At 36.9% G+C, this 15,302-nt stretch overlaps 2 protein-coding genes across 3 annotated transcripts; both read right to left on the minus strand.

Moving 5' to 3' along the window:
* Positions 1 to 109: 109 nt before the first annotated feature.
* On the minus strand, positions 110 to 2,660 carry irgq2 (immunity-related GTPase family, q2). The gene is made up of 2 exons (XM_026185301.1): positions 2,555 to 2,660; positions 110 to 1,433 (listed from the first exon to the last, which is right to left on the minus strand). Exon 2 carries the CDS (start codon positions 1,429 to 1,431, stop codon positions 292 to 294), a length of 1,140 nt encoding a protein of 379 aa, XP_026041086.1. The 5' UTR covers positions 1,432 to 1,433; positions 2,555 to 2,660; the 3' UTR covers positions 110 to 291.
* Positions 2,661 to 8,640: 5,980 nt separating this feature from the next.
* On the minus strand, positions 8,641 to 15,136 carry LOC113032789 (sialic acid-binding Ig-like lectin 12). Of its 2 annotated transcripts, none has more exons than XM_026185896.1 (8): positions 14,679 to 15,136; positions 14,252 to 14,337; positions 13,572 to 13,934; positions 12,742 to 13,071; positions 12,111 to 12,422; positions 11,881 to 12,004; positions 11,191 to 11,260; positions 8,641 to 11,002 (listed from the first exon to the last, which is right to left on the minus strand). In XM_026185896.1, exons 2-8 carry the CDS (start codon positions 14,292 to 14,294, stop codon positions 10,646 to 10,648), a joined length of 1,599 nt encoding a protein of 532 aa, XP_026041681.1. In that variant the 5' UTR covers positions 14,295 to 14,337; positions 14,679 to 15,136; the 3' UTR covers positions 8,641 to 10,645. The 2 variants fall into 2 exon arrangements, with proteins under 2 accessions (XP_026041681.1, XP_026041680.1); XM_026185895.1 differs by having other exon boundaries at positions 14,252 to 14,341.
* Between the last annotated feature and the right edge of the window lie 166 nt (positions 15,137 to 15,302).

The following is a 15,302-nucleotide window of genomic DNA, read 5'->3' on the forward strand; positions in this document are numbered from 1 at the left end:
TCACATTACAGCCACAAACATGAATCAATTTTATTGAAATTCCACGTGAAAGACCAATACAAAGTGGTGTACACGTGAGAAGTGGAACAAAAATCATACATGATTCCAAACATTTTTTACAAATAAATAACTTCTCACGTGTACACCACTGTATTGACAAGCACAGAGAATCTTAAAGTGCTTGGCATTTATTTGCAGAATTTATGCTCACATGGTGTTAACAGTGTACTTTTGTATTATAAATGAAAAATATACACTTTTGAACATTACATGAAGAAAAAAAAATTGACTTCATTTCCCCTTTGCATGAGCAGCCACTAGTATGTTTTGAGCATCAGCTGCCATCTCATCAATAGCACTGTTTAAAGCCTGCAGCATAGCAGCAAAGGAGCGGCTGACCGAACGGGCATTTCTAGGCATCGCCATCTCCAGCAGCTTCGACGAAACAGTGGCCAAGTCCTTCTCTGCTGCCGCCAACCTCCTTTTCACTTCACCCTTGCTAACCTCTACTGACAACACACAGTTTCGTAACTCTTTGAGTTTTGTAGGTTCCATGCCTCTCTGTCGGGCTAATCGCTCCACGGACTCATTATCCAGGCAAAGAGATAACTGTGCTTTGGTCAAGATTCGCACTCCTATACTTGAATCCACCATAGATGCAACAAGGGGAACAGGAATTGCGGATACCCCACCTGACAGTGAGGCAGCTGCCCATACTAGTGCTTTAAATGCTTCCTTTTTTTGAGTGACCAGAGCTGAGGTGAGTGTTGGAAGAGCTAAGACAAGGGCGTGTGCCTTGATCTCTGGAAGATCATTACTCATATCTGCTAACAGAGTAGGGAAGTCAAACCTCTCCAGGGTGGCTGGTGCAACCAGGTAGACTTTAGGCTGTGCCATACCCTTTGATTTCAGCACTTCCAGACTGGCTTTCTTTTTTTCTTCCAGGATCTTTTCTGAATCTTTAACTGAAGCTAAGAGAATGAAATACACAGTTTGTCGCTGCAGGGAAAGGGCCTCCAAGAAAACATCTACACTGTTGGGTTGGACTGTCTGTGTGGATGTCATAAAGACTGCATTGTAGCGGAGGAACTTGTATCTATCCATGTATCCCTCTGGTTCAAATGGAGATATGTCTGGAACAGGTGGCAGGTCCCACAGGCGAAAGTCAGGGTGTTTGGGGTCAGGGTAGCCTGCTAAACCATCTGGAGGAACAGAGGCTGGAGAAGGAGCTGCTCCATCATCGCCAGCCCCAAGACCACGGAGGGAGTTCATGAAGGAGGCTTTTTCTTCCCCACGGTCCCCCACCACACCCAAATTGATCCTGCTGATAAGGAGGTCTTCCACTGCATCCTTAACATCTGATAACCTATTGCTCTCAATAGATTCCTTAAGGGTTTCAAGGAGGTTTAGGCCTCTGAAGACATCAGCCATCGCTAAGGAAAGACAAAAAGTACAATTATTTAAAAATGTCAAGGCTCTGTGTGCGGGCAGGCAGAGATGAGGATCCAAATGCAGGACTCGGAAAATGGAATGTAACTCAAAAAACCTCAGCTTTATTGCTGGCAGGAAAACAAACATAAAGTGAGGACGGAACACTGAGACCAAGAACACACAGGCATAAACTGATGGTACGACGCGACACTGAGCATGGGAAAACACAGGGCTTATACACACAGGGTAGTAACGGGGAAATCGGCAACAGGAGGGAGACACAGCTGGGAGAGATCAGGGCTAACGAGACAGGGGGAACAAAGCTGCACATACTAACATCAGACAGGAACAAGAACCTTCAAAGTAAAACAGGAAACAAAACACACTTTACTAAGACACAGACTAGACAGAGACAGACTTGACACTGACCAAAGGCTACTAAATGATAATCATAATCACAACAGTATCAGATCATAAATCATAATATAGAAAAACACCAAGATAACTGAAACACCAAGTACCAGAGAAACATAAAGGAAAATCCATGATGCAAAAGTACCAAAACATAATGAACTCAAAATACTGGGTCCAACGGACCCAGAACCATGACAAAAAAGGCCTTAAAAATGTTTGGGATAGAAAGTTAATGTAAACCCCCCCCCCAGCTCTAAAACACTTTATTATCTTTCTGAAGTATAAAAATAGAGATTATTACAGCTGGCAAATTGATAAAGGGTAGCTTTAAAAACAATAACTTTGGGCTAACAGAAAGGAGGAGAAAACGACTTACTAAAGAGCTGTACCCAGTACTTTTTCATGATTTAAAAACATCAGTTTTCTGTTTTCTTCTATCTGCTCTACAGTGTTAATTTAAGGTATAATCAATAAATAAATCTTCTGTTGTTTTCTGATGGTTCAATATACAAACATGCAGGAAATTGTTTTCACTGACAGGAAATGTCCTCTCTAATATTCTCATCTGTTTTTATAGATAGTTTGAAGCCCACAGAGGCAAAAAAAAAAAAAAAAAGATAAAGACTTAACACAATAAAATTGATGAAGACAAATGCTGAAATGTTAAAAAAACATTGCTGTTAATTCCAGTCAACAATACTACACCTACCTGCACATCTGGAACAGAAATGGTCCTATCGCTGAAATATTTTGCCGTCAAACCGCGATTCTCCCACAGCTCTGAAGCACTGACAGCTTCAGGTTGTTCTATTTAAGGCTCCATCCAGCTAGTGGAAAGTTCTAATCCTATAAACTCAGCCCTAATCCAAAATCACTTTAAGCACATACATGATTAAACAGAATGTGCAAAGCTAGTGGCTAACATGTTAGCCTGCTAGAAGACAAAGGCATTTGCCAGAATATAAATAAGATACAGCTGTAGAACTTACTTTGTAATAGCATTTTATTTAAGGTGTAATATATACTTTTTCAAAATAAGCAAAATGTCACAAACAGTTACTGTTATCTGGCCAAGAATTTCATTATTACATCTTAATATTTTATACATACATATATATATATATGAGATATATCTATAGGAACTATTTCAGAATTATTTAAAAAAAAAAACGGATAAAACTTTCTACATACTAAAGAGGACAATCAACCTTGTTATTAGTGCTCATACCCATTAGTGGTATGGCGGTACATCATTGCCTGCGGAATTGGCAGCTTGTACATCTAGAAAAGTACCGCCAGTGCTGAAATGTATATACAGGTTTTAGAGCAATAAATGCTCCCATGTATGTAATGTTTTGTTCAGGGAAAGCTGTGCATATTTTAGCAAGACAATGCTAAACTACTAAAGACTCTGCCTACAGTCCAGATGTTTCACCAGCTACAAACATGTTGCACAGTTGTGCATCATAATATGAAAAAAAAATCTAGCAAACAAGACCCAGCACTGTTGAGCAGCTATAATCCTATGTCAGGCAAAAATAGGACGACATTATACCACCAAAAGTTCAGTGATTGCCATAAATTTTAAAATGAGAAGCTTCAATTTACAACCTAACTATATATTTATATAGGGATTGTATCTTTTGCACTGTAACTGGGTTTATGACCTTCACTAAAGTAAATCATCATTATACAAAACACAGTTTGAACCTACACTTAGTAAACGAATAATAAAGATTATGAATATTCCCCGATAGCTGTCTATAATTCAGATTACAAGATCTGACTGGAAATTACACTTGAGGTTAAGCCCTAAACCAGCAGATTTATTTAGGGTATATAGAACAACACCTGAATGATATGGAGATGTCCTCATGGTAGTGCTACAATTCAGCATCTGTTTCTGTACCTCTGCTTCTTTCTTTATTAGTGCTGACACAGTGAAAGAGCAACCTGACAGTTTTGTTTTTCTTTCATTTATTAAATTCCTTTTTGGCATTACTAATAAAGAGGAACAACCATTAAAACTGTTAGAGCTATGCAGTACTGCATGTTCAAAAGTCATGAAAAATACAGAGTTTCCCCCTTCTTATTTTTAGAGGAACCCTGTATGCAAAATAACTAGCACCTGCTAAGCGTCAGATGTTATTTTAGGTTCCATCTGTGAGTAACTCCTCATCTATTTGACAGCAGGGGACAATTGTTTTACTTCTATACCAGATTTTCTCAACCATAACTTACTGTCACAGCTGGGTGACACCTTGACATTAGAACCAAGTTGCTAGGAAACCTGTGGGCAAGATGTAGTTAATGTGTTACAGTTTGTTTTTTTGTTTTTTACATGTCTGTTTCTGTGTGGATCAAAAAAACAAAATGTATGGTTATAGTCCTGAACTTTGGGCAGACAGACAGAGCAATAGCTTTCGTCTTTGCAATACCACATGTAAGCTGCGAGCCTGTGTCTGTGGTATTGATCTTATTAAAAGCAAAGTTCTCAAAATAGCCCACCACACGAATAGTGCATGAACATGAACTTTGATGTTCACTTTAATTAAACATACATTTCTTAGTCAAGCTTAAAGTCTTTTTAACCCTTTCATGCATGCATATGACAACCTCAATCAGGTTTTTTTAAATTATTTTTATTCATCTTTAGGCATCCAAACAAGATTTTTGAACTTCATTTTTTTAAAGATTTAGTTTTCTACATGTCCACTTAGGTGGACAACATATGTTTTGACTGGGTGGCAGGGTATGGAGTGACACATCAGTGTCAATGTAGTGGTTTATATGCAAGTGTGCTGGAATACAAACCACTATGCGTGAAAGGGTTAAAGCCACAGTATGATCTTAGCTAGTTGTACATGCTACTTATTTCTTCACATGATATGCCAGCTCATGCAGCCCTGTACAGTATACACTAGTCCATCTTAATGCAAAAATCAGAACGGCAAATATGCAGCAAAATGAAATTCTACATTATATATTCACAGCTTTTTATTGTCTTTGTACTTGATCAAAAAGACGTACAGGGTGGTGCTGTCAGTAGCACTGTTGTCGCCCAGCAAAAACGTCCTAGGTTTGAAACCAGCCTGGGGCCTTTCTGTGTGGTGTTTGCACGTTCTCTGCTGGTTCCCTCTGAACATTCTGACTTCCTCCTACAGTCCAAAGTCATGCAGGGCTTTAGGTTAATTGGTGGTTCTAAATTGGTCATAGATGTGGAAGTAGAAGAAAATGGATTGCTGACTGATGTCTTCTCCATCTAAATTAAAACATGTTCTGAAAATAGACTTTTAAATAGCTGGACACTTTCTTTTTCGCAACCACACAAGTCGCCCCCTGTTGCCCATTTGAAATAATTCAGGTTTAAGACATTTAACATGGACTTTGTGTGCTTTATTTTTAAATTAGACCCTGATAGAGTGTGGCCATCCTGTGTAAACTGTGTAGGCAGAAACAGAATGAGATTTGAAATTGAAAGCTTTGAGGTGACTAACTTTGTCCTCACCTCACTTTACTGCTGCTTTTCTAAATTTCACCATTGCCCTACTCTTTGGCCCATTTTCTTTTTCCTGTATGCTGCTTTGCTTATCAACAAGGAGACTCACTTTTTGAGAAGTCCGCAAATGATTTGTTCATTCACCTCTCATTTGAATCAGCCGTTCACCTGAGAGGTGACAAATAGTGAGCCATTCATCACCTGTACGGTACACCTGATACATTTAAAACCGCTCACATAGGCTCCTGCACTGCTGTAAACAACAGTTTCCTAATAAAACCACTAGATGTCAACATAGAGTAAAATACCACAGCAGCCTTTAATAACACGGAACACATTTTGCTGCACAAACTAGAATACTAGTCAATCTTCTTGACAAAAGTCATTAGTTTGTTTATTTCTGTCTTTGCAGTTCATTCCTTTATTAAGCCACACTATAGCAACAACTGCTAAAATACAACATAGGTGTAACATTTCTTAATTATTGTCACCCTTTTTTTAATCACCTTCTCCTTTTACATACAATAGGTTTGTTACTCTATAAAGATATAGATTTTAAAAACTGTCAAACTAATGTCAAGAAACAGTGGTGGTAAAAAAAGAAGAAGAAGATATAATTAGAAATGATGATGAGGGACTGCCTTCTTCTACTTTTTTGTGGTGAGGTTCCCTTTTATTTCTCCCTTTTTCATTTCCACTCACACATGCAGCAGAAGTTCTGCTTTAATCTTTTACAGTAAGGATGACGGTGCTGTTGACCTCGTGGTTCATGGACAGAAATGACAGCAGATTTAGTGCAGTTCCTTAATAGTGGCATTTTGATGAAAAAGGTCAGGCCTTCGCAGTGCAAACACGCTGAATCGCAACATCAACGGCGGAGGTAGCCATAAGTCTCCTTTCAAGAGACATTTCCATGCATAGATCTGGGTTGTGATATATTGCTTTAGAGCTACGTATGTTGTGCAGGTCACTATTAGAGTGACTGCTGAGGTTTCATTCTTCCAGTCAGTTTTATCTCCATTTGAAATCGTCCTTGTTCATAGTCTTTACTCTTACTGCATATCTCTAATGCAATATTTTGAATTATATGAATTTGAAAAACAGTTTTTCTGCTTTGAAAATTTTACTTTTATATAATGTTACGTAAACACCCTGGCTGCTTTCAGTGGGCTTGTAACAGATCAGATTAAATTGTTAAATACAGCTTGAAACCGAAGAAGGAAATAAAACCTCAAAAGCAGACCTGTGATGCTTTTCCTTGTTTTTGGTCATGTAGAATGACTGACAATGGTGAATGTTCAAAATAGATATCAGACATGATCAATATTAAATAATGAGGCCAGCTTATCTGCAAGCAATCCTTGTGAGCTGAAATGTCAGGCTAAACACACATTAGTTTTTTTTCTCTAGTCTTGATCATATTTAATGATATAAATGCAACAGAGCTCTGTTGCTAAGAGTCCTGACGTACTATTAAAAGCTGTTGTTGATGAAAAGGTTACGGTAAATGGCAGGTAGTCTTAAAGGGAAAGGAGCTGAAAAGGTTTGCTCCAAAAACTGCATCAAAGCTCATTATATGACAAACAGTGATTATGTTATAGTATGATTCCTGCTAATAGACTGCAAGAATAAATATGTGGAGTTGTAATGGAGCAGAATAGGTGACCACAATATTATTTATTTAAAGTAAAAGTAACTTGTATATTTAAATGCGGCGCTAAGGCTACATGATGAAAAATATTAGGTTTTGCTGGCAGATGCACAGTCCAGACTACTTTTGCTGTCACATTGTGTAGCTGTTTGAGTGCCATTTGTGTTGTGTCAAAGCCATTAAAAGTCAGACCTGTTGTTCCAGAAAGCACGTTTAGGTCAAACTGAGTTTGTTAACTGTGAAATAAGGTAACTGTGGGTTTTCTGACGCAGAAATAGAGCAAACGTCTGAGTCACTTGTTGGGGTGGCGCACTCTGTGAACTAAACGTGCTCGCTGACAGGTTTCCTCCGCAAGTTTGGCTTTTACTCCTCGTAAATAGAAATATAAAGATAGCGTTAAGACAGTTGTAAGAATCATAGTTTTCTAGTTATGAGGCTTGTTATCAATTTTCATCCATGTTGAAGACAAATTTCAATTTATGGTTAACATAACCCCACCCTACACCCCTACAAAGTTATCTATCTTTATAATTTACTTATTCAGCATTTTTTTTAAAGGACGGTCCTGATTGAATTGTGCTATTTATAGTCTTTAATGTTTACAGAAAGATCTATGAAATTGGTCTCAAAAAGAGAAAATATCCAGAAAGTGGCTAAAAACGTCCTTGCCTGATGTCAGAGCTCAATGATTGTGCTCTTTTGAGCTAATAGAAAGGCAACAGAGGCTCAAATAACTGCTCTTTATACCCAGTATGCAGAAGAACATCTCTGAATGTACAACACTTCAAAATCAAAAGATTGATCCAAGGTGCAAAAGCAACGTGTACTTCATGAAGTGGCCAGTAATATCATAATGCAGTTCAACAACACTGCACACTGCTGCCTCCAGAGAAGCCATGCACTGAACTCAACACCAAATCTCAACAAAAAGGCCAATGTTCAAGAAGAAGGATACCTTAGGGACAGAAGACTTGAAAATGTTATTAATATATCATGAAATAGATTTACTATTGAAGACAGACTTCATCAAATCTAAGTTTGCAAGGCTTCTACCTAAGCCCTGAAAGAGGAAATGCTATTTGAAGCAGAGTTTAAGAAGTATGTCATTCTTACATATGCTAAAGAGGAAAGTGTTGCACTTTAATGAACTGTATAACTAAATAGCAGTTAATTAAAGTGCTATAGTTAATAGAAAAAACAAGAAAAAGAAAATAACCACTGCAATTTTTAAGAAAATTTAGTGTGTTACATATTTCTGAAAACGGTGCTGATGAGGTTAAAATTATACTGAAAGAGAAATAAACTTTCGAGTGAGGACCAACAACATAAACTCAGTTACTGTGTTGTTTGTTGCGCCTAATTTTAAAGAGGAGGCTCATCTGTATGTTGAGAAATCTTCTCAGGAAAGACAAGAGGCAGTTTTTTTTTTTTGTTCTTTAAAAATTCAATAGTTTTATTAACAGAAGAATGCTCAATAAAAATGTACAGGAAGCAAACTGCACAGGAAACAGGTTTAACACAGATGCCACTACAGGATGTTGCAAATTCATATTTTCCATACTCATGTGACTACATTTTACTACCGCAGTCCCCCTGGGAATCAATTTTGGATCCCCCAAACCCAAAACATGTTTAACGGCAGGTCTGAAAAAACTTATGAGCATTTGCTTCCATTTATTCAAACAAACAAAACAAAACAAAACCTGCACAACTTCTCCTCACACTACAGTAATTCCTCAATCTCAGGCTATCACAGTAGTAGTAAAATAAATGTAACAAAGAGCACAAAAAGGTATTTTCATTGTAGCAATGACTATAAGTGACATAAATCATAAAAAAAAGGAAGTACACAACAGTTGCTAAAAACAGGAGAAACAATGTGTTGTCATGCTAACCAACCAACCAACAACAACCTTATCTTCACTTATCTTGCCTCATCACCACTTTAAACTGTGAAATAGCTGACACAGTGCATACTGTTTAAAGTATGATGGTGTGCGATTACTGATATATGAAAACCATATTAAAAAATATATGATTAAAACAATATTATTTAAAAGATGCTTTAGATACCCGCAGATTCAAACACAAAGATTGAGCATTCATCTACTTACAACTGTCATCTGTACACATGCACAGTATTCATGAACTAGTTATTGTTCTCACAAGAGTCACAGACGAATATATATATATATATATATATATACTTCCTTATTAGGCATCACTCTATTATCGGTGGATCTAATCTTCCTGTTCTCACATTTTGACACAGTAAGATACTATAACGGTCAATTTTAAGCTGTAAAAGAAACCTGAAATCTAAATATTATGACCCCCTTAGTCCAGTGTTTGTTGAGCTGGGAAGTAGCCTGAAAGGTGGAGCTGGACTTTTGCAGTTGCACTATTTACAGCAGTTCAGCAGAACACAGATAACCCTCGTCTGAGAGGCGTCAAACTAGAAAATGCCATGCGTGGTCTGAATTTGTACAAAAGCTTTACCAGGGTGTGCTTTCCTTTAGCTTTTTATGGTTTAAAACAAAGCAAAGGTGTTCTCTCCCCTCCTGCATAAACTCAATAATGTAACTGAATAAATTCTCACTCCGAGCTTGAATTTGATTTCAGTTGCATTCACCTTATTTATGACTGAATTTTATTAACATGATGAAATGTTTGACTGCTACATGAAGCTGCTAATTCTACCTGATGTATCATACAGAGATATGCAAAATGTAAAGAATATTGTTTGCATACAAAAACTTTTTCACAAAGATTTAACATTTATATTCATGTTTTAAACCACAGGTGTCAAACTCCAGTCCTCGAGGGTCGGCGTTCTGAAACTTTTCTATGTGTCCCTGCTGCTACACACCTGAATAACATTAGTAGGTCATTAGCATGCTGAGATGGGGAATTCAGCCATTTGACTCACAGCAGCTCATACGTGAATGAACACAGTGCAATAAAAGTACTTTTACACGTACATTTTCCACTTCATTTATTTAAATTTACTTGACTTGGGTTAGGGGTTGCCATCTCAGCAGACAGTCAAACTCTACAGAATTTTGTAAATGACATACTAAGGTTATCTAGGTGTGTTGCAGCAGGGACACATGGAAACGTTTCAGGACACCGGCCCTTGAGGACTGGAGTTTGACACCCCTAATTTAAACAGTTTCACCTTATGTTCTTGTGGAACAGTCTTTTGAAGGTGAAGTAAATAAGAAGATTTATTACAATATTTACATAGTATGGCTGACACCTGAATATTTCCTTGTATTAAATAAGTGGAGTCTCCACTAACGACTGCCACTTACATACCAAAGAAAGAAGTTATAACATGAGAGGATATTTCATGAAAACCTTTTTGTCACCACCTGGATCTGATTAGTCGACCCACCATTTTTCTGTTTAGACCACATTAAACACCACAGCCTGATATTTTTACCATTTTTGTAAGTCCTGTGGAAACGTGTTTATCCTTTTATATTACATACATGCTTATATTTTTCGTAATTGAAAAATCCCAGAAATTCCATCTCATCTAACAACGCACACACAATTCTCAACGCATACGTTGATTGCAGCATGCATGTATCTTCTGTTTGTAATGTTAATTTCTCCAAATGTGATAGATCTCACAGCTCTCATAATTAACCCATTAATTCCTCCACACTGGAATACAGCGCCACATCCTCACCTTCCTCATTGTCCTTTTTACTCATGAACTCATTCTCTTCATTGCCCTCCAACATTTCACTGTCCCCTTGGGCATCTTCTTGTCTCACTTCTTCTCTTTTAATTTCAGCATACTCTGTGTCTTTGGCATCCTGTGTGTTTGCTGCCTCTTCAGGGTTCTTGGGTCTTAGTGCAGAGAAGTTAATGTCGGAGTACTCCACCTCTGTTGTGCAGTTTCCATTGGATGGTAATTGTGCAACAGACTCAGCTTCTCCTTCAGCGTCCTCTGGCTCACGGATCCCATCATATGTTGCTGCTTGATCAGCATCCATCTGTCAAGCACAAGGCAGCAATTACAGGTAATTTGACAGCTTATAAAAAACAATAATGACGTAATAACATGACAGAAACCAAACTAGCTTAATATTTGACCAAAAATATAATTAAAATCAAACTAATATCATAAAATAAATATCATATTCAGATATGTTACCAAAGGCTAAGTACTTATTTAAGTTACCATTAGACCAGCTTCAGTAGTCACCATCTCCAGGTTTTCAGACAGATTTTCTGACCTCTTCCACTTTTTTCTGGGAAGAAATTAATTAATAGAAATGAAGCTTAGTGAAGGTCTCACAGCAGACCAGAAGTGTTGTGTCGTGGCAAAAAAAACCAAACCCTTATAGTTCACATAATCTGATTATTTTCTGTGCTCAATCTGTTTTTTCTCATGTTAAAAGCCGAAAAAATATCTTGGATCAAAAAACTGCACTTTATCTTTACATATAAATATGATGGCATGTGTCTCAGTTTTAATTTCCGGAAGCTGATGACGTAAGATAAGCCAAAACTGTATGAAAACTCACAAGAAGTAAATAATGATTGCAGCATGATAATGGTGACAATACAATATCTGACAATTTTGATATTTTACAATATGTGTTTCAGTTCTTTCCCATATATAATGGTATTTATATGTGGAAAGTTCTGGTATAAAAACTTAAGTCACCATTTAGGATCTCTAACAGTATATAATAAACTTTATATAAAAATGACCTAATAGAAATTTACATGTGTGCAAACAGAAATCATTCGAGTATACCAGGAAGATGGTGAGCATTAATATGAACAATTCAGAAAATATAATATTCCTTTTTATAAAATAAAATATACAAAAACACTGATGTCAAAAATAGAATAGTAATATTACCTGCGACATTTTGTTACCAAACAAGAAATGACTGTTGAAAGGATTATCCCAATCACAAACCCCGTCAACACTGCAATGTAGACTTTCTTCTCTAGAATAATCGTTAAAAACTGTGTGAATGTATCTGAAATCAAATGAGATAAACCGTGCTGATTACCTAAAGCTGAAAACAGGTATTGAAATGTTTTAAATTTGAGTATAGGGGAAATGTTTAACTCGTAAATACTTACAGTTATTTCCTGTATTGTTTGATGATGATGAATTAGCATTGAACTCATTTATTATAAGGCTGACACTTGATGAGGTATTTCCAATACTATTACTGCTGACACATTCAATAGTGGAGTTGTGATAGTGATCTTGGGACACAGTGATGGTGCTGGTGACTCTGGTGTTTGACACATTGGTTGTTACAGAGTACTCAGTGTGGCTCTCCAAGTGTGGCCATTTGATGGTGGGTGAAGGAAACCCCTCACTGATACACACACAGGTCAAAACCTTTGACTGAGCGACACAAGAGTTATTCAAGATTCTTGCTGCATCTGCAAAAACAGAATAAGAAGCTCAGCATCAAGATTACAGTAAACTCATAGGAACATAAATTGTCTTAACACATTGCTTCAATATAAGAATATCTGATACTGAAGAACACAACAATGTAATTAATATTACATTTACTTTCCAGATTTTAATGAAAACTGCTTTTTTAGGTAAAAAATGCAAAAAATAAGAGCAGACAAAATATAATGTCAGTCATGAAAGTTTTACACTTACAGTAATTACAACATTATTATAATTACTGCTACTACTACTAATACTGTAATAATGATAAAATATACTTTTGCCAAGAGTAATACTCACACTTGACATTAAGAGTTTTTGTCTCATTTGTTTTGACATTTTTGAAGGTGACCTTACAGGTGACGTTACAGGTGACCTTACAGGTGACCTGACCACCGTTGTGTTTTGTTGAAGCGTTAAAGGTCAGAGTTGACTTGAAGGCAGGCATATCCTCAGACTGGAATTCAATGTTGTTTTCTTTGATTTCATAGAGGTTTTGTCCTGATCCACTCCATATCCAGGTGATATTAGGAGTGGATCCAGAGCAGAGACCAGGAGCGCTGCAGGTCAGTGTAGTCTGCTCTCCCTCTGTTATTTCAGGAATTTCCAGTTTGGGCTTTTCACTCAGCTCTAATAGGAAAGTAAATGAAACAAGACATTATAATCAGCATAAAAACCACTACTAATTTAAAGTAGACGTATGATCACTCTGTTAAGTAACTTAAATTGTAAAAAGTACAAGATAAGGCTGAAAAGGTCCAAGACAGATGCAAGCTCTGTGAGGTATACCCAAACATCAGTTTATGTCTGACCAAAGGAATAGACTAAAGGACATTCAGCAGTTTCTGTTTTTCACTTTAGCTGACATATATGATGAATGGAGACACAGGACCTGCATTACAGGAAGTCGTTGTGCCTTTGTGTTAATCTGAGCATCATGTTTATTCACAAAAATCTTTGGAGTGGTAATGATTTAACAACTCTTAAACTCACGTTAAACAAACATGTGCTAGTGCCATAATGCAGCTGTAGTTAATACATGTCATTGTAATTTAGTCGAGCTAACTCATTTAAATCAAACATGATAACGTGGTCACTGTGCAGGGAGTATTTGTGGTAGGTTTTGATACCTGTAACTGTGACTGTGATGTTTGCAATCAGTGTGCAGTGAGTCTTTGTCTTAGCGACAGCGTGATATGCTCCAGAGTCCGACTTGGTGAGGTTATTGATAATGATGCTGCAGTTCTTTTTCAGGTCAGCCTCCAACAGTGACACCCTCCCTTTAAACTCAGGTTCAGTTTTCATATTGTTACTGGAGCCAAATATTGTTTTAGTTATGTTTCCATCATGTTTATACCAAGTTATATTTTCAACATTACCATCTGTAGTAAAAGAACATGCTAGAACAACACACAGTCCAGCCTGTGCTGATACATTTTTACCACTTTGTGTGATTATGCTGTTGCTCTTTGGACACTCAGGAGTCCCAGAACCTGAACATGCAAAAACAAAAGAGACAAACCAGAAGAGAAGAAGCTGAGTTCATGAAAATCAAAAACGATGGTAACCAACACCATCAGTTTACATCATTTACAATGTTTATATTTAAAGATGCCTCTTTTACTTTACTTCTGCTGTTAACTGATATGACTTATATAAGCGATGCAGTTCACAGCTGTTGCTTCCCATTTTTAACTTAGTAAATGACATTTTCAAACACGGCTGTCTTTGAAACTGCAGTTTTCCTTCTTTTTGTAGTTTCCTTAAATTCATATATTGATGAAGATTTAAATAAAATTTCCTTCTGTACCTGTGTCAGCGAAGAGCAGAATCACCCAGATGAGAGTTAACATTCTGATTTGAATGACAGCACGGCTTCTCTCCACAGGATAGACGCTTTCTTTTCAAAGCACAAACACACAAAAGGTGCAGTAAAAATATAGAAAGTTCAGTGGCTGATAGAATCACATACAGGATATTACACTTACATATTTACTGTTTTAATATATTTTTTCATGTGACCAATAAACTTGGCTGAGATCTTGAAATATCAAAGTTTAAAGCATCATATTAAAGCATTTCTTGATATCTGTGCCATCGAGAAGCTAAAAATTATGAATGGAAATCTCACAGCCTCAGACTTCTTCAGTTAGGTATTCACCAATCATTTACAATCATTTTTTATGAAATTACTGAAGCAAGAATACTACAGAGAAAAATGGATGAAAGTGTTTTACCCTCACTCTGTGTGAGCCTCCAGCTTTTGTTTCCACACACTGATCTCTGCAGACTGTCTGCTTTCAACTGACTCTTCTTCCTCCTCCTCCTCCTTTGTTACTTCTCTTTGCACTTCAGCAAGTTTACAGGAAGTTTAGCTTTACTCTGCTGGCCATTATTTCCTCTTAGACTGCCACCACACTTACAGCTAAAACCTCCTATCACATTATGATGTTAATGTGAAACTTTAACAGCAGTGAAATCAGAGATAATCTTGAACATGAGGTGCTAAGCTTTCAAATATTTGGATGTTCAAAACGGTTCAATTGTTTTAAAAACAATCGTCTGACAATTATGCAAGAGGATTTGCAAGAGGAAGATTTGCTGCTTTGTAAAATGTTTGTACTAAAGAAGTCATTTAGATGAGTGATGAAATGTTTCTCCTACTGAAAACTGAAGGAGAAGCTGAACAGAATAAACTCTCTGGGATTTACACATTCTTATTAACATTATTAATAATGTTAATAATGATCACTTTGTTCTCTCTAAGTTCCTGTTTAGACTTTACTGCTTTAAGGTTACAATAATTTCTGTCTAAATACAATTTGTCCTTGTCAGTTACTGACTGCACAAACTAATGAAAC

Source organism: Astatotilapia calliptera, chromosome 11 (assembly GCF_900246225.1).
Source record: "Astatotilapia calliptera chromosome 11, fAstCal1.2, whole genome shotgun sequence".
Classification (NCBI taxonomy): domain Eukaryota; kingdom Metazoa; phylum Chordata; class Actinopteri; order Cichliformes; family Cichlidae; genus Astatotilapia; species Astatotilapia calliptera.

Bases quoted from the DNA above. Each gene is read 5' to 3' on its own strand.
- irgq2 (XM_026185301.1), bottom strand. From the start codon at position 1,431: ATGGCTGATGTCTTCAGAGGCCTAAACCTCCTTGAAACCCTTAAGGAA.
- LOC113032789 (XM_026185896.1), bottom strand. From the start codon at position 14,294: ATGTTAACTCTCATCTGGGTGATTCTGCTCTTCGCTGACACAG. The intron at 13,072-13,571 runs GTATCAAAACCT...CTTTCCTATTAG, and splicing joins CATCACAGTCACAGTTACAG to AGCTGAGTGAAAAGCCCAAA. The intron at 12,423-12,741 runs GTGAGTATTACT...CTGTTTTTGCAG, and splicing joins AAAAACTCTTAATGTCAAGT to ATGCAGCAAGAATCTTGAAT.